This window comes from Gymnoscopelus microlampas (assembly GCF_963454915.1).
Source record: "Gymnoscopelus microlampas genome assembly, chromosome: 17".
NCBI lineage: Eukaryota > Metazoa > Chordata > Actinopteri > Myctophiformes > Myctophidae > Gymnoscopelus > Gymnoscopelus microlampas.
The window spans coordinates 45,338,597-45,357,122 of record NC_139954.1 but is presented as its reverse complement, the minus strand read 5'-3'; the positions used below and the strand labels follow the sequence as shown (position 1 = coordinate 45,357,122).

Genomic DNA, 18,526 nt, shown 5'->3' with positions numbered 1-18,526 from the left:
GGCACTACGATGGACGTTCTGAGATTAGCCGATGGCAGTCAATGTAACCACTTTAGGCCTATTTTTTACATAGGCTATTTGAAAATAGCAGATCTACAAGCTCACAACGCGTCATGACGCGTTGTGAGCTTGTAGATCTGCTATTTTCAAACATTTAGTACTTTTACTTTTGGTACTTAAAGTATGTTTTGATGCCAATACTTTTGTATTTTTACTCAAGTAACATTTTGAACACAGGTCTTTTACTTGTAACCAGTGGTACTGTGGTATTGCTACTTTTAGTAAAATATCCGAGTACATTTTCCACCACTGTAGTACAGTGGTGGAAAACAGTAGCGCAACATCAACTGAAGCATTAAAAAGACAACATGATTGATTACTGTAAATTACATCATTATTATCATCAAGTGATAAATGACTAGCCTGGGATCCAGCCTGATTCACTACGTTCGGCTGATTTTATTTTTCTCACTTGGCTCATCAGTCTGGCCAGCCTCCTATTTGACTCGTATTTCAATTACGTACTGTAGGCAAGTCAGGAAGTGACTCGAGTTTTACATTGGACAACACTGGTCCAGCCCCCCCCCCTACAGACCAATCAGAAGCTGCGAGTCGTTTTCTCCCGTTTGTGAACGGAGATAGCTCGGAGATAGCTCACAACGCGTCGCATCGCAACGCGTTGTGAGCTTGTAGATCGGCTATTTTCAAATAGCCTAGGTATAAAATAGGTATGTTTAATAATTTATATCTGCAAAGTAACTAGTAACTAAAGTTGTCAAATAATTGTAGTGGAGTAAAAGTACAATATTTGCCTCTGAGATGCAGTGGAGTAGAAGTAAAAGTATTGAAAATGAGAAATACTCCAGTAAAGTAAAAAATCCTCAAAACTGTCCTTAAGTACAGTACTTGAGTAAATGTACTTAGTTACTTTTACACCACTGATCCCAGGCTAATAAATCACATGACTTGGCACACTCGCCAGATACCAGCATTTTAGGCAGTATATCGGCAGCTTTTCCGATGCTGGTATCGATCGGTACAAACTCCCCCATTTGTGACGGATCCCTGTGCAGCCAGCGCACAGCCTGGGACAAATGACTAGACTGACCTTATGGAGGATGAGCGGACACTCCAGGCCACACTTGCAGGTGCCGTTGGTTAACAGGTAACTCTTGGCCTGTTCCAGACAGGCTAGCACCGATCCACTGGGGCTGTGTGGGCAGAGAGGGCAGGGGACACAGACTGAACACTGTAGTCCATGAGCCAGACAAGATTTCATTATCGAAAGAGTGGGCAAAACCATACCTATATTAAATTGTTCATAGGGTCAATATAAGTAAATAAATATATGATAACCTTTCGAAAGGAGCAGCTTTTTCATGGTTATCACACATTTTGTTATTTTCCCCATACGTACATGACAGGTGAAGAAATGACAAAAAATATATATATATATAGTTATCATAATGAAACTTCCTGAGTTGATTACTTACATGAAGACAATGATTTATCGTATTACAAGTTTTCTGAAATTGTATATTTAAAAATGCAAATTAGGCATTTAGTCCATGAGCCAGAGCCCCAATATTGAGCCAGATATTGAATATTCCATCGTTAAAAACCTTTGACTCCAACATCTTAACAAAATGAAATAAGAATGTTGACTCTGGCTTTGTCCAATGTTGATTCTGGAAAGGTATGCAAATTTGGGCATATTTTCCTAATGCCTAATCTGTCATCTAATCTGTTAAATTTTGTCATTTTTTCACCTGTCATGTACGTATGGGGAAAATAACAAAATGTGTGATAACCATGAAAAAGCTGCTCCTGTGGAAAGGTTATCATATATTTATTTACTCGTATTGACCCTATGAACAATTTAATATAGGTATGGTTTTGCCCACTCTTTCGATAATCATTGCTCAATTTTGGGGCTCTGGCTCATGGACTACTGGGGCAACAACCATCATGTTCTATTTCACACCAACTAACTAACTTTAACCCATTTAGACCGGGACAGAATCTGTGTAATTTTTTGATTTATTTGGCAATTCAAAAATAGCAGATCTACAAGCTTGTACAGTAGCACGGCTATTTTTGAAATATTTGAACATTTGTGCATTTGAATACATATATATTTTTTGAAACAATATTTTTAACTATAATCTTTGCTTCTGGGCGGTCCCTGGAACAACATATTTTGATGGGGATCGGCGGCCAAAAACATATCATTTTGGGGGTCTTTGACAAGAAAAGATTTGAGCACCACTGATATACAGTATGTAGCAACAATAGTTTTTCAGAAAAATTAAGACATTTGTTGAGACATTTGACAGTTACACATGTTTGCTTAAAAAATATATATGTATTTATTCATAGTATGCACAAATGTTCATGATTTAAAAAAAGAAAAGAAAAATCACACCCAGTGTGAAGTGAGCGGTGTTATTTAGCAACAACAGTGGTCATCACAGTGATGGAAGCTCACTTAAAAAAAAAGTAATTTTGTTGAAGTGCGTGTTGATATTTATAAGTTATTAATTTCATCATGCGTCTCGCTAGCCAATCACAGTACTGAGCAAAGGGTGTGAATAGAGTCAGCCAATCACAGTACAGCGAAAGACACATTTTCACGCCGGTCCCAAACCCACTTATAGGAGCGGCTACACCGCTCAAAAATAGCAGATATACAAGCTCATAGCGCGGCACTCAGTGCCGTGTTTATCTGCTATTATTTTTGAATAGCCAAAGAAATCTAAAATGACAGAGATGCATTCCCGGACTGTCTGAGTCTGGCCAGGACGTGAAACACACACACACACACACACACACACACACACACACACACACACACACACACACACACACACACACACACACACACACACACACACACACACACACACACACACACACACACACACACACACACACACACACACACACACACACACACACACAGCTGGCTCAGCGAGGTTTGGCCACGCTCTGAAGACGGTGAAGATGCTGCTGGGCTTTGAGCCAGACAGGGCTTGTCTAAGGTAATACATGCTGTAGAGATGCTCTCTGATGGGAGAAAAGTCAATTATAGTCCCATTTTCTTTGTACAGCGACCCCCCCCAAACTGATGATCTCAGTCTAGATTGGTCATCAACGCTGATGGGAACTATGCCAGGTACAGTCTTAGCACTGCTTCGGTGGGGTTTTGGGTACATGATCATTACAGTAGTACATCCATAAATGATAACCACGTTTACAAATAGGTTACATAATTTAGATCAGGGGTCTTCAACGTTTTCAGGCCAAGGACCCCCTAGCTGAGAGAGAGATGAAGCAGGGACCCCCCTCTATAGTGTATAAAATTGTGTTTCAGATAATACTTCTTTTTTATGGGGCCAGGCTTCCAGCATGGACCCATATTGTTATTCGCATTATTTCCGTTTCTTCTTCTTCTGCCACTTTTGGCAGTTCTGGCTGAACCGTGCAGTCGCTTTTTATGAAACTCGGCCATATGATAGATGGTCATGAAAAACGATCAAAAAATAATTCTCACAATCTTTCGTCAAAAGGTGGCGCTATAGCACTCAATTGAAAAATGCCAACTTTGAACAGGTACAACTCATGCCGTGTTTGACCTACAGCCATGAAACTTCGATGCACACATGCGTCTCCTCATGCTGAACAACTTTCACACTCTGACTTTTGACCTCTGACCTTTAGATCTCCCACCATTTGGAATTATATGAAAAACAGTTAAAACCTATCTCCTCCTGGGATTTTTGAGTAATCTGCACGAAACTTTTTACACATGAACTTTGGACCTATACCAAAAAACGTTTGCAAAATATCTTCCATAAGTGAAAAAATGAAGCTTTAATGAGCCAATGAATATTGCAGTTTTATGACAATTATTCATCTGCCCCTAACACATACATGCAGACTTACCATTCTTTGAAACTTTGCAGAAATGTAAAGGGCCATTCCAAATATCACTGAAACCAATCTTACTCCAATTGGTCAAACGGGGGCGCTATAGCAATTTTTTGAAAATTGAAACTTTAAACAGGCAAAAGTCATGCCTCGTTTGGCCGACAGCCATTAGACCTGCTTACACATGTGCCTTGACTAATGAGGAACACATCTATCACGTTGACCAGTAAGCACCGCCCTTAGATTGTCCGCAATCTTGAGCAGTTTGAAAAACACTTAAACCCAGGATTTTTCAGCTATTTGCGTGAAACTGTATGATCTGTGTGATCTCCTTTTTCACAGGTTCTTGTCTGTTGGTGGCTTCTCGCTTAAATGTGTGCCCCACAACCTGAAGGTCACCAGTTCAAGCCTCACTTGGTGCAGACTTCATCTGAGTTGCATTTCACACAACATGACTATCAATGAATACATCTGCAATTGTTAAAGATAACATGAAATACTGAATTGAGTGTTTTTTACATACAGCTGATCTACAATCTCACAACTTTTCAGATAGCAATGAGAGTATGTTTTTTCAATGTATAACATACTTCATTGTGAAAATAGCCCAATGTACAATCTGACAACTTTTAATGGTTTGTGAGCTTGTAGATCGGCTACTTTCACTAATTTTGGTTCTGAGGAGATGTACAATTTCTTAATTGGTAAATGGTTTGTGAACGAGTGATCTTAGTGTTAGTGAAACAGGGGCTTGGGTCATGACAGAAGGCAAGAGTTTGTGATCCTCAACAGACAACATCAGCCTGGACAAAGTTATAGCACTATAGGTAGTGTTGCAGCTACCTAAGAGTGCTTCATGACCGTAGGTTGCCGGTTTCAAGCCTCACTTGATGCAGACTCATTCAAGTTGAAATGCAAAAAACATGACTCAATCTATTCCGTTTCCATGGCGCTCTCTCTCTCTCTCTTCATCTATTCCATGTCTTTCTCTTCAATCTATTCCGTTTCCATGTCTTTCTCTCTGTCTCTTCAATCTATTCCATTTGTCTCTCTCTATGTCTCTTCAATCTATTCCATTTGTCTCTCTCTATGTCTCTTCAATCTATTCTCTCTCTCTCTCTCTCTCTCTCTCTCTCTCTCTCTCTCTCTCTCTCTCTCTCTCTCTCTCTCTCTCTCTCTCTCTCTCTCTCTCTCTCTCTCTCTCTCTCTCCTCTCTCTCTCTCTCTCTCTCTCTCTCTCCTCTCTCTCTCTCTCTCTCTCACTCTCTCTCTCTCTCTCTCTCTCTCTCTCTCTCTCTCTCTCTCTCTCTCTCTCTCTCTCTCTCTCTCCTCTCTCTCTCTCTCTCTCTCTCTCTCTCTCTCTCAGGGGTGGCCATAGCTGAGTGGTTAGTGAGCCCGCCTAGGGAGCCAGAGACTCTGGTTGCCCCAGGTACGATTCCAGGCCAGGTCAGCAAATGTGTCGATGAAATGAAATTTGTCCCTGAGCAAGACTCTTAACCCCTAATTGCTCACGGCACTCATTGGAAACAAGACCGCAAGGACTTTCATGAACTGACCTGTCAAAGGAATTATCATTTCTCTCTCCTGGCCCCCATATTATCGCTGCTTGCAGCTATATTTTTTACTTGGTCTTCTCTTTTTTTCCCCTCTACCTCTTTGCCAAAAATTGCCGATCTACAAGCTGCGAGGCGTTGAGAGCTTGTAGATCTGCTATTTTCAGAAAAGGAATTCTAGGGTTCAAGTGGTTAATGTAAAAAAAACTAAATCCTATCACACAACGATTTGTCGGACCCCCTATAGTAGCTCTGAGGACCCCCTAGGGGTCCCGGACCCCTTGTTGAAGAACCCTGATTTAGATCATCCTGAGATAAAAAGAAATGTGCATTATTTAGATTAAACATAATATTACTGGGATACATCTATCTATCATCATCATCATCATCATCATCAGGGCCCATATTTAACAATCACGGTTCCAGATAAACGATACCATTTTCTATGTGTTCAGGTTTTGCTCTCAATAAAGCCAGGGGTGCAAAATGTCACTCTGTGTTCTGCTTAGATATTAACCCATTCAATGTCACTCTGTGTTCTGCTTAGATATTAACCCATTCAAAACGGGAACGCATCTGTGTCATTTTACATTTCTTTGACTATCAAAAATAGTGTATATCTACTATTTATTTTATCTTGAAAATGTGTGCAATTTAGATTTTATGGAAGATGCTGCTGAACATATTGATAGTTTGACCACTTCAAATGCTCTAATCTAAAACGAAAAGAGACCAAAGATAGCCTATCCATCTACATGATTCCATAGAAGACATGCTGGCTTCTAACCAATCCAAACGACTGAAATCAGTCGTGGCGACTGAGAAGTTAACCCATTCAATACGGGAACACATCTACAAATGTCTTCTAAATCCTAACAGTTTTCTGAAAAACGCATCTTGCTATATCAGTGGTTCCAGTGGCGTGCACAGACATTTTGAGGGGCAGGTGCTCAAGTAAATTATACTTTTTTTGTTGACTTGGTCTGCTCTTTTTTCCCCTCTACACCTATACCTCTTTGCCAAAAATAGCCGATCTACAAGCCCACAACGCCTCGCAGCGCGAGGCGTTGTGGGCTTGTAGATCGGCTATTTTTGGCTAAAGTTCTCCTCAGAAAAGGGATGCTAGGTTTCGAGTGGTTATGGTTAAAAGAAAAATCATAATCACATAAAGATTTGGGACCCCCATCAAAATATTTTGTTCCAGGGACCCCCCAGAAGCAAATATTTGAGTTACAAATGTTCGCTTTAAAAATATATATATATTCAAGATTAGCACACATTTTCACGATTTTTCAAAAATAGCAGATCTACAAGCTCATAGCGCGGCTACTCGGTGCCGCGCTATGAGCTTGTATATCTGCTATTTTTGAATAGCCCAAAGTGTAAAATAATGCTTTTTAGCTCAAATCTAAAAATGACACAGTTCCAGGTCTTAATGGGTTAATCCATGTTGTCTGACTGGTCTCTACATGACAGAACTATCAAACTGAACTGACCGGTATGGATAAAGGCCAATTAAAGTGTAGAACAGATGGAAATGACACAGTGGGAAGTTTCACAGCACAGATAACCACTTAAATCTACTTAAATCTACCCAGGGCTACATAATATAATAAGGCCCCTTCCACTTTTTGCTGTCCGCTAAATATCTTCGTCGAAAATAGCCGATCTACAAGCTCACTCACAACTTGTACATCTGCTATTTTCACCGAATGTTCTCCCCCGAAATAGGGACGCTGGGGTTCAAGTGGTTGACTGCCGAGGTTCCCAAATCGGGGGTCCCCATTATTTTGGGGGGGGTCCTCAGATGAATAGCTTAATGTGCAACATTGTTTTGTCACTCAACAGTAAACAAACCAACATGCTGTATAAGTGTATACAGGTATCTGAATCTGTACATTTCTTAAGCTACAATTTAAGGATTTCTAAGAGCTTTTTAAATACCAAATTGTCAAATATTACATAAGAAAGAGGCATACGTTGTGAAAATAGCCGATCTACAAGCTCAAAAGGCCACGAGCTTGTAGATCTGCTATTTTTGAAAAATCGTGAAAATGTGTGCAAATCTTCTGAATATATACATTTTTAAAGCGAACATTTTTTACTCAAATCTTTGCTTCTGGGGGTCTTGGAACAAAATATTTTGATGGGGTTCTGCGGCCAAATCCATATAATTTTGGCATGAAAAAAAAGATTGAGCACCACTGATATAGAAACATACGTTTTTCAGAATACTGTTGAGATTTAGGAGACATGTAGAATCGGCTTCAGGTCTCAATGGGTTCAAAGAAAATCACATCCAAACTGCTGAAACATGAACAGTTGAGAAGAGCCGAAGTCCCCGTTTCCCCCACAGAGAGAGAAACACTCTTACCTGATATAGACCACCCCGCCCTGGTGGATCCTCCGTTGCCAGCCTATCGGGACCTCCGCCGATGGCATCCTGTCATCTGGACAGTGGCCCACCATGTACTCATAGTTCTGTCCATTCTGTCCTTCCAACAAGGTCCCAACACACTCCTCCGCCTTGCCAGATTTATCACCACAAGTCTGTCAGACTAGCAGCCGCTCTGCCTGCGTGTCATCCTGGCCCCGATCAGCCACCAACTGACCAACCAAGAGACGATGATGATGGTGATGGTGGGGGTGGGGGCGGTGACGGCGGTCGGTCGGTAAATTGTCGTGCGCTCTCGTGCGTGTGCTGAAATCCATCGGGAACTTCAGGCATGACGCGGCCTGAAAAAACTTGTTGTTTTTACCGTTTATACCGTGGCTTTATATCCTAAAAATCCACTGGGTAACACAGGGATGGAGGGTGGGTGGGCGGGTAGGTGGGTGGGGGGTGCTTGTTGTTGTGACGTTAACAGCTTGTGTGAGTGAATACGATTCCGACCCCCACCATTCTGCACCTGCGCGGAATAAAGCAAACATACTGTAAATTCTCATGACTGGAAGTTTATCGATGATGTTTTTTAGGTATCATTCTATCCACCATTCTAAACCTTATGTTGCTGCTGTTCTACAGCCAGTGGAAGAAATCACAGATTTTTTAGGCATTAAACCTTTGCTTTTATGACATTTCTGAGACCATTCTTTCATGTTTACGGAAGGTGATTCAAAAAAACATGTATTCTATTGCTAGTCTGATCACTTCAAATACTTCATAATCTTAAAATAACTAATGACCTAATCTTTCAAATAACAACCGAAACTAGTTGATACTTGAATCCATGTACCTGTCATCTGCTCCGCCGTCCACAGGAGGAGGAGGCTAGCCTCACAGTGGAACTCCAGTAGTGGTGTCCACCATCATGGCCATCCTGCTGACGTTTAAACTTCTCATCATGTTGGAGATGGCGTTGGAGAGGAGGGGGGACAGGGCAGGGCAGGGCAGGGCAGGGGGGGCCCAGGACGGGGCTGCTAACCAATCCCAAGGACAGTGGGATCAGTTATAGGCCCGAGTCAGTGATGTGCCGATGGGTCTGGTCACTAATGAAACGGGACTACAGGACAGGAGGCAACAACAACAACAACATCAAGCGTCGCTCTTCTGTTTAAGGTGACGTCGTCTCTTGATTCAGGCGGGATGACATCACCCCCCCCCCCCCCCCCCACAGTGGTCTAGATGATAAGGAAGGAAACCATCGCATCCCGTTCCAAGTTCACTTCTGTGAAATGAGACAGAGAAAACAGCAATTAACATTACTTGTAATATAGTCTCGCGTTACCAGACTGTTGCCTCCCACAATTTACAAATGTTTCCGGCATACAGTCTGGGACTCGGAAGCTCTCATCATGTGTAAGGGGAAAGCGGATGCCCCTCCCCTACCCACTCCAAAGGAGTCCGACTGGAATCAACGAATCTCATAAACATCGTTTATGTCTACTAGTGTCTTCTTTCACAGTTTTTTCTGCGTTAATTCCATGAAACCTTTCTCAGTTTTCTGTGATGAACAATCCTCGCACAAATAACATGAATCTACCGCTCCTATGACTATGCTTCCGCCTCGGTTCTGTTTCCACTGGGACTACAGGTCCGCGGGCACCACGTCGTGATTGGTCGAATGTCTTTCCGGTCTGAACAACTTCCGTTGTACAGCTTTCGGGAAGTGGAGTTCCAGACTCTATATAGCATTCAGAGATTGTGGAATAGTTTTCTGGTGACGCGAGACTACTTGTAATATAACATTTCAATCCTAAAGAGAGAAAAACTTTTTTTTTTTACAGAATCTTCACCTCTTCCTATCTCCATGTCAGAAATGGCAGAAGATATAAGATCTAGAAGTCCCGCCTGACTGATAAAGCAAAAAAAAGAAGCTAAAGGCAGAAAAAAAAACAGCAGGTGCTCCAAAGATGCCGGCTCTGACATCGTAGTGGCTCTGACACAGACATGCAATAAAGAATACACAGCAGAATATTACCATCTTGTTGCCACTGGTGATCTCATCATAAAGGCACTGGCCAAGCCAAGTGCTAGATTAAAATGGGGGATGGGGAGGGGGGGACGGATGATAGACAGGCCTTCTTCTTTTTTGCTGTGGCAGTGACTAAGGTATGACTAAGCCCCCGAGCGGTCTTCATTCACAATGAAGCTAGAGGACCGTTCCTTTTAGAGTGCTGCTGGTGCCATCGTGACTTCGTGACAAACAGTGGCACACAAGCAGGGTTGCCAGATCTGCTTGCTTATAATAATTTCCCCGCGCAAGATTGTATTTGAAAATAGCCGATCTACAAGCTCACAACGCGTCGCATCGCGACGCGTTGTGAGCTTGTAGATCTGCTATTTTCAAATAGCCGACGTATATGTTTAAGTGCTCGTGTGGCCCATAGTGGCTTCTTTTGGGCTGGTTTTCCTAGACCTGGTTGCTTGTTTCTCTCACAGAATCTGGCAACACTGCACACGAGGAGGAATGGAAAATATGGGAGCCAGGGGTCTTCAACGTTTTTTCAGGCCAAGGACCCCCTGGCTGAGAGAGATGAGAGAGAGATGAAGCAGGGACCCCCCCCCCCTCTATAATGTATAAAATTGTGTTTAAGTGCGAGGCGTTGTGAGCTTGTAGATCGGATATTTTTGACAAAGAGGTATAGTTGTAGAGGGGGGAAAAAAGCAGCATTTTTAACTCTATTCTATGCTTCTGGGGGTCCCTGGAACAAAACATTTTGAGATGGGGATCCGCGGCTAAATACATATCATTTTGGGGGTCCTTGACATGAAGAATATTGAGCACCACTGATATAGAAACATAGGTTTTTCAGAATGCTGTTGGGATTTAGAAGACATGTAGAATCGGCTTCAGGTTCCCTAACCTATGAATGATTCCTTGCCCGTCAGAAAAGTATAGACCTGGACAGCTTGTTTACATTGTTGTGGAAAAATGGCTTCATCTCCGTTCCTGTTGCTTTACGGCAAAAACAAGCCACATTCAACTGGCCACAAGTTATGCAACACGATTACCGCGACCGGACATCCCCCCCCCCCTCCCTTCTACGAGACCCCCGCGCATGTAATGAGGCGGATCACGGAAAATATTCCATGATTTCTCAAAGGTTAGTAAAAAAAAAACACTCGAAAATGGCTGGCAGTGGCGCGGCAAACGATGCGTTTATTTCGTGGCAGTCAAAGAGTTAACGGTTCCCCGGCTGTTACGATTCCTAAAAGGGTCCATTTGTACACTCTCTGAGTCACGGCTGGTCCTTGAAATGATAAAGGTTGAGAACCACCGATATTGTAATTGCATATCAGACGTGAAGTCCACATAACCAGCTCTGACAGTGTGATAAAAAACCGGTTCCGGTTCCAAATGTGATGGAAACGGACCGATTCCGGTTCCTCTGTGTTGGATCCGGGTTCCTCCGATTCCGGATCCCAACCCTTACCTATGCTGGTCTGCAGTAGTGATGTGTCGTTCATGATCGATTCGTTCAAAAGAACTAGTTCATTTGCTGCGAACGCGAACGAGCTCGTTCACTTTCTGAAAGTGTTACGTGCGACGTAAAAAATAAAACGCTCCCGTGATGGTGTTTTACACACATTATAAAACATACATTAACCACTTTAGCCCTATTTCATACCTAGGCTATTTGAAAATAGCAGATCTACAAGCTCACAACGTGTCGCATCGCGACGCGTTGTGAGCTTGTAGAACGGCTATTTTCAAATATGTTAGTACTTTTACTTTTGGTACTTGAAGTATATTTTGATGCCAATACTTTTGTACTTTTACTTCAGTAAATTTTGAACACTAGAAAATAGCCCTACTGAACGAGAAGGAATCATTTGAACGAATCATTGCCGTGAACGTGAACGAAATCGTTCGTTCACTGAAATTAACCTTTTTTCCCACCACTGGTCTGCAGTAGGCAGTGTGGCACTCACTCTTTCTATTGCATTATTATAGCATTACAGTGTGAATCATCCTCACTGTGCATTTCCTCCAGTCTTATGGAAGATGAGTCATACGTGGCAAAATGTGACACAATATAAATACACCAAGAATATTGTCCTTCAACAGACGCTCACTGTGCTGATAGATTGGCCTTTGGTAAATGGACAATTCTTGATTGATTGTCATTAACAGATTATTGCTGAATAATATTGCCAAAAAGGTACCCAAGAGATTAGCACAAAATGTCAAACAGGAATGCTAACGGTAATACACAAAAAAAAGTCAATATAAATAAATTTACCCATTCAATCCGGGAACGCATCTGTCATTTTAGATTTCTTTGGCTATTCAAAAACAGCAGATCTGCAAGCTCATAGCGCGGCAGTGAGCTTGTAGATCTGCTATTTTTGAAAAATCGTGAAAATGTGTGCATATCGTTGAATATATATCTTTTTAAAAGCGAATATTTGTAACCGTCAAATGTCTCGACAAATGTCTTCATTTTTCAAATAAACGGCAAATTTGGCAACTATTGTTGCTATATCAGTGGTGCTCACTGCTCAAACATTTTCTTGTCAAGGACCGCCAAAATTATATGTTTTTTGGCCACCGATCCCCATCAAAGTATGTTGTTCCAGGGACCCCCAGAAGCAAAGATTATAGTTAAAAATGTTGTTTCAAAAACATATGTATTCAAAGATTTGCACACATTTTCAATTTTTTTCATATATAAAAATAGCAGAATAACAGATCTACAAGCTGCTGCGCTATGATGAGCTTGAAGATCTGCTATTTTTGAATATCCTAAGTATAAAAACAATAGCTATAATCTATAATCTATAACGGCTAAACAAAATGGCTTATCCGTTGATTTATTTTTTTACATCCTTTTCCATTACCAATACGTAACCGTGATTATTCCCTCGTCTTCGTCGTCATCAGTTTATATGGCTTTAAGCCAAAGGAGGGCACATTTTGTATGACGCAACACCCTCTCTACCATAACACAATATCTCAGCCACAAAAGAGCAGGGAGAGTCTCTCTCTCTCTCTCTCCAGTCCTTTCACCAGTAGTGGTGCTGTGTGCACCGTGGAGCCTGGAGCCAACGGACCGGGTTGAAAAATAGGACAGGCTGTCTTGGATGCAAAGGTAGCCGTGGTCCCAAAGGAGGGTGGGGGGGGGGGGGGGGGGGGGGGGGGGGGATAGGTAGGTAGTAGTAGATTCAACAGCCAGCACCAGAATATTTTTCGTAACTGAATACGGTTTCAGACAATGAGGGCAACATCTCTGTTTGTGACACTGAACAAACAACCACGTTCATGCCAAGAGGCCAGAAATGAGACAAAACTAATAAATGCCAAGAGGACAGATAATGTCCAGAAATGACGGAAAAAAACGGCCACAAAAATAGCAGACCCCCCCCCCCCACACACACACACAGAAAGGCATACCTTTATTAATCCTTGCGTAGGGCTGTCACGATTACAGAATTTAAATTGACGATTAATTGTCAATTGTGATTAACGGTTTATTTGTGTTTTTTGGCATCGAACATCGGAACATAATGAATAAAAACGTAAACGTTTGGCTTTATTATTTGACAAATCACTTCAATATACAAAGAAATTACTGTCATATTTAATACTTTTATATTTTGAAAAACATTTAAAAATAGCGGAAATAGCAGATCTACAAGCTTACTACGCGTCACTTCGTGACGCGTAGTAAGCTTGTAGATCTGCTATTTCTGCTATTTTAAATGTTGACGATTATGACGATTATGCGAAATAATTGCGACTATCTCAAATAATTACGATTAGACAATTATGTAATACCCTTGCGGGGAAAATTCAGTTTCAGCTTCAACCAGCTGACGGCTGCTCAGATGGTCGCTAGGGTTGGGATCCTTTAGGATTTTAAACGCTTCCCTCTTTAAACGGTCCGATTCCTTAAAACGGTTCCCTTTTCCAAAAGGACCCTTACAGGTCTGTAACTCTGACAGAGTACAAATGGAACCAAATGGACCCCGTTACATTTGTACACCCTCAGAGTTATGGTTGGTCCTTCAAAGTAAAACGTTACCGGTATTGCAATTGTATAGCAGACGTGAAGTCCCACACAACCAGCTCTGACAGTGTGATAGAACCCGGTTCTAGAAAACGGTTCCAAAATGTGATGGAAGGAACCAATTCCCGGTTGGATTCGGGATTCCAACCCTACACAGATGAGGGCTGGGAGGGTATTAATCTATCAAGAAAAAAAAATAAAATAGCAGATCTACAAGCTCATAGCGCGGTACCGAGTGCTGCGCTATGAGCTTGTAGATCTGCTATTTTTTTTTTTTATCGTGACAATTTGTTTTAATCATTGAATATATATATATATAGTTTTAAAGCGAACATTTTGAACTCAAATCTTTGCTTCTGGGGGGTCCCTGGAACTAAATATTTTGACATGGGGGTCCGCGGGCCAAATACATATAATTTTGGGGCCCCTTGACATGAAAACGTTGAGAACGACTGATTATAGCAACATACGTTTTTCAAAAAAACTGTTTTAGAAGACATTTTGTAGAATCCCAAGAGGCAAAGTTTTGAGTTACAAATGTTCACTTAAAAAAATATATACATATTCAAAGATTTGCAAAAAAAAAAAAAAAAAAAAAAATAGCAGATCTACAAGCTTGTAGCGCGGCACTCAGTGCCACGATATGAGCTTGTATATCTGCTATTTTTGAATAGCCAAGAAATAAAAAATTACACAGATGCGTTCCCCGGACTTAATGGGTTAATCGTCTTGCTCATGGACACTTCCACACGGACACAAGGCAGACCGGGGGTTGAACCACTGACCTTCCGATTACCAGACAAGCCTCTCTGTCCAATAACCTACAGCCGCTCTTATATCTGAAACTAAGACGGATCAAACCAGGATCTAAAACTACAACTCTGGCTATATCACCATCAGGGACGTGCACAGATAGACTCTAGGTGGTGCTAGAGCATCTGCCCTTTGCCCTCTTCACCAGAAGTGCCCTTTTGACAGCATTTTACAGCAGGGGTCTTCAACAGGGGGGTCCGGGACCCCTAGGGGGTCTCAGAGTTACGACAGGGGGTCCGCCAAATCTTATGTGATATGATTTTTATTTTTACCATAACCACCCGGAAACCTAGCATCCCTTTTCTGAGGAGAACTTTTGCCAAAAATAGCCGATCTACAAGCCCACAACGCCTCGCGCTGCGAGGCGTTGTGGGCTTGTAGATCGGCTTATTTTTGGCAAAGAGGTATAGGTGTAGAGAGGGAAAAAAGAGCAGACCAAGTAAACAAAAAAAAGTATAATTTACTTGAGCACCTGCCCCTCAAAAATGTCTGTGCACGCCACTGAACACCATCATACAATCTTATGAAACTAAATGAACTTAACATATTGATACAAAGTGTGTTGCTTAGTCAGCATAGGTATGGGGCTGTGCCTTTTGATGCCAAGGAAAGAAAAAAAAAAAAGCAGGTGAGGTAATACTATGAAAACCTTTTAACTAGATTAGAAAACATAATTGCCTAGAATAGGAACACTCAGAATATCAACACACAAGTCACCACGTATTTCTTTCTATTTGAGGGAGCAGCCAGCCAGTGCAGCAAAGATTCTGTTCTCCCCGACTCGTAAATCCGGGCTTATATTTCATGTGGCTGTCAGAAGTTATGTATGCCCTCCATGGTGAGCCGCACGTCGGGCCAGAAGCCCCCAGACAAACTAGAAGACCGCTCAGACGAGGTCTTTATTTGTGACACTGGGAGAGGGCCTCATCGGTACCACACCAATATCAGGAAGAGAAATTCATAATAGGTTTACCACTAGACTGACAGACACAGTAACATTAATGCAACCCACAAGCTTGTTGCACGTACTGTACATAAATAATTAAAAAAATCGCTTCAAATTGTAAATCAATTAAACTGCCATGAGCCCAAGCACCTGTGTGGGGAAACACCATGAGATAATGACAACAACATATAATATAATGTTACTAGATTGTGGCTGTGTGTGTGTGTGTGTGTGTGTGTGTGTGTGTGTGTGTGTGTGTGTGTGTGGTGTGTGTGTGTGTGTGTGTGTGTGTGTGTGTGTGTGTGTGGGGCAGTGGTTCTCAAAACTTTTTCATGTCAAGGACCCCCCCCCAAAATGATATGTATTTGGCCGCGGACCCCCGCCCATCTCAAATATTTTGTTCCAGGGACCCCCCAAGAAGCAAAGATTGAGTTAAAATGGTTTGCATAAAAATATATACCTTCAAAAAGGTTTGCACACATTTTCACGATCTTTCAAAAATAGCAGATCTACAAGCTCATAGCGCGGCACTCGGTGCCGCGCTATGAGCTTGTAGATCTGCTATTTTTGAATAGCCCCAAAGTATAAAAGGTTAAAATTATTGTGATGCTATATTAACACATTTTGCTGGTTACCCCCCCCCCCCCCCCCCCCCCCACTTTGAGAACCAATGGTGTAGGGGATGAAAGCATAATGCAGGTTTTGCTTCTCTGGAACAGAAAGATCCTTGGCATTTGTTTATAAACAGTTTATAATCTTTTTGTTATATCACATATCAGCCCAGCTGTACTGCTGGCATGTACAGTACAATACATCTGAAAACTTGCCAGAGGAACATCTGCAACAAAACACACACATATGAACATAGAATGTGCAGAATGTGGCTTTTTTCCCCCCACACAATCCATAATATGAGCTGTGTGGAGCTCCAGGAAATAGCCTCATCTCCAGGAGGCTGCTCCTCAGACTCTACAGGAATATTAGGGCTATAGTAATATATATATATATATATAAATAAAATAACCCCCTCTCCAGGAGACTGCTCCTCACATTCTACAGGACTATAGTTTTTTGTGTGTGTGTGTGTGTGTGTGTGTGTGTGTGTGTGTGTGTGTGTGTATGTATATATATATATATATATATATATATATATATATATATATATATATATATATATATATATATATATATATATATATATATATATATATATAAATAATAGCCTCCTCGAGACTGCTCCTCAGATAGATTGTACAGGAGTATAGTAATATATATATATATATATATATATATATATATATATATATATATATATATATATATATATATATATATATATATATCAAATTGTATTTATTTTTTAAAAGGCTCTTCTCCAGGAGGCTGCTCCTCAGACAGATTGTACAGGACTATAGTAATATTAATATATATAGTAACAGGACTAGAGGACTAATAGTATCAAACAGGGAATAAGGCACAGACAGGGAATAAGGCACAGACAGGGAATAAGGCACAAACAGGGAATAAGGCACAGACAGGGAATAAGGCACAAACAGGGGAATAAGGCACAAACAGGGAATAAGGCACAGACAGGGGAATAAGGCACAAACACAAAAAAAAAAGAAATACATCAACAACGCCTTATATTTGCGTTTAGGGAAAATGCATTTGACAAGATAATATGAAAACGATGAATGTAAAACAAATGACATGTGTTAACGCATGTATTAAGCCCTAAAAAAACACACACACACACACACACACACATAAAGGTGGTTTAATTTCAGGGCATTTGGAGCAGACAGACATATAGTTCCAAACCCCGAAGCTAACATGATAGCATCCAGGCTAACAGCTTAGCTACAGCGTTGCCAGATTCTGTGAGAGAAACAAGCAACCAGGTCTAGGAAAACCAGCCCAAAAGAAGCGACTATGGGCTCCAGTCCATGAGCACTTTAACATACACATCAGCCATTTGAAAATAGCAGATCTACAAGCTCACAACGCGACGCGTTGTGAGCTTGTAGATCGGCTAATTTCAAATAAAAATATTGCGGGGAAATTATAATAGGCAGATTTGGCAACCCTTGCTTAGCTAACAGCTCAGAGCTGCAGACCAGAGGTAATAGAAGCAGACAAATCAGACCCTGGCAGGTGAAATAAATGCTCCTAATGTTCATTTAACTCCTAAAAGAGGGACATGAATGTGTGTTAAAGGTGTATTTGTCAGGATACTGACCAGTATTTAAGGATAAAGCCGTCACCAGAGGCTTGCTTCTCTCTCTGTGGCTTCTCTTCTCTTCCCAAATCCCAAAAGCCTTCTTCTCCTCCTTCTCCTGCCTTGGCTGCAGTGTTGCCAGATATTGCGGGAGAAATGAGCAACCATGCAGGTCTATGAAAACAAGCCCAAAAGAAGCGACTACATGAGCCCCTTGCTAATTGAAAATACCAGATCTACAAGTTCTCAACGCGTAGCGATGGGAGGCGTTATATGAGCTTGTAGATTTGCTATTTTCAAAAGAAAATGTGAACAATTTGGACACAAATCTTGGCACAAATACATATTAATTTACTTTACAAACAAGCCCAAATAAACAACTACTCTTTACAAACAAGCCCAAATAAACAACTACTCTTTACAAACAAGCCCAAATAAACAACTACTCTTTACAAACAAGCCCAAATAAACAACTACTCTTTACAAACAAGCCCAAATAAACAACTACTCTTTACAAACAAGCCCAAATAAACAACTACTCTTTGGAAACAAGTCCAAAAAAACACTACCCGCAATATTTACAACAAGCAACGTTACAGAAAAACAAGCCCAA

The 18,526-nt window shown here is 41.3% G+C and overlaps 1 protein-coding gene across 1 annotated transcript in view; it reads right to left on the bottom strand.

Annotated features, from left to right (window-relative positions):
* The window catches only part of LOC311064039 (methyl-CpG-binding domain protein 5-like), a 37,196-nt gene extending 19,167 nt beyond the window's left edge, over positions 1 to 18,029 (bottom strand). Inside the window, exons 1-4 of the mRNA XM_084083762.1 lie at positions 17,935 to 18,029; positions 8,719 to 9,150; positions 7,857 to 8,391; positions 1,109 to 1,211 (exon numbers count right to left, since the gene is read on the bottom strand). Of these exons, the coding sequence (XP_083939888.1) occupies positions 1,109 to 1,211; positions 7,857 to 7,951 (198 nt within the window). The 5' untranslated portion in view covers positions 7,952 to 8,391; positions 8,719 to 9,150; positions 17,935 to 18,029. The remainder of the gene's footprint in view (positions 1 to 1,108; positions 1,212 to 7,856; positions 8,392 to 8,718; positions 9,151 to 17,934) is intronic.
* Positions 18,030 to 18,526: the final 497 nt, after the last annotated feature.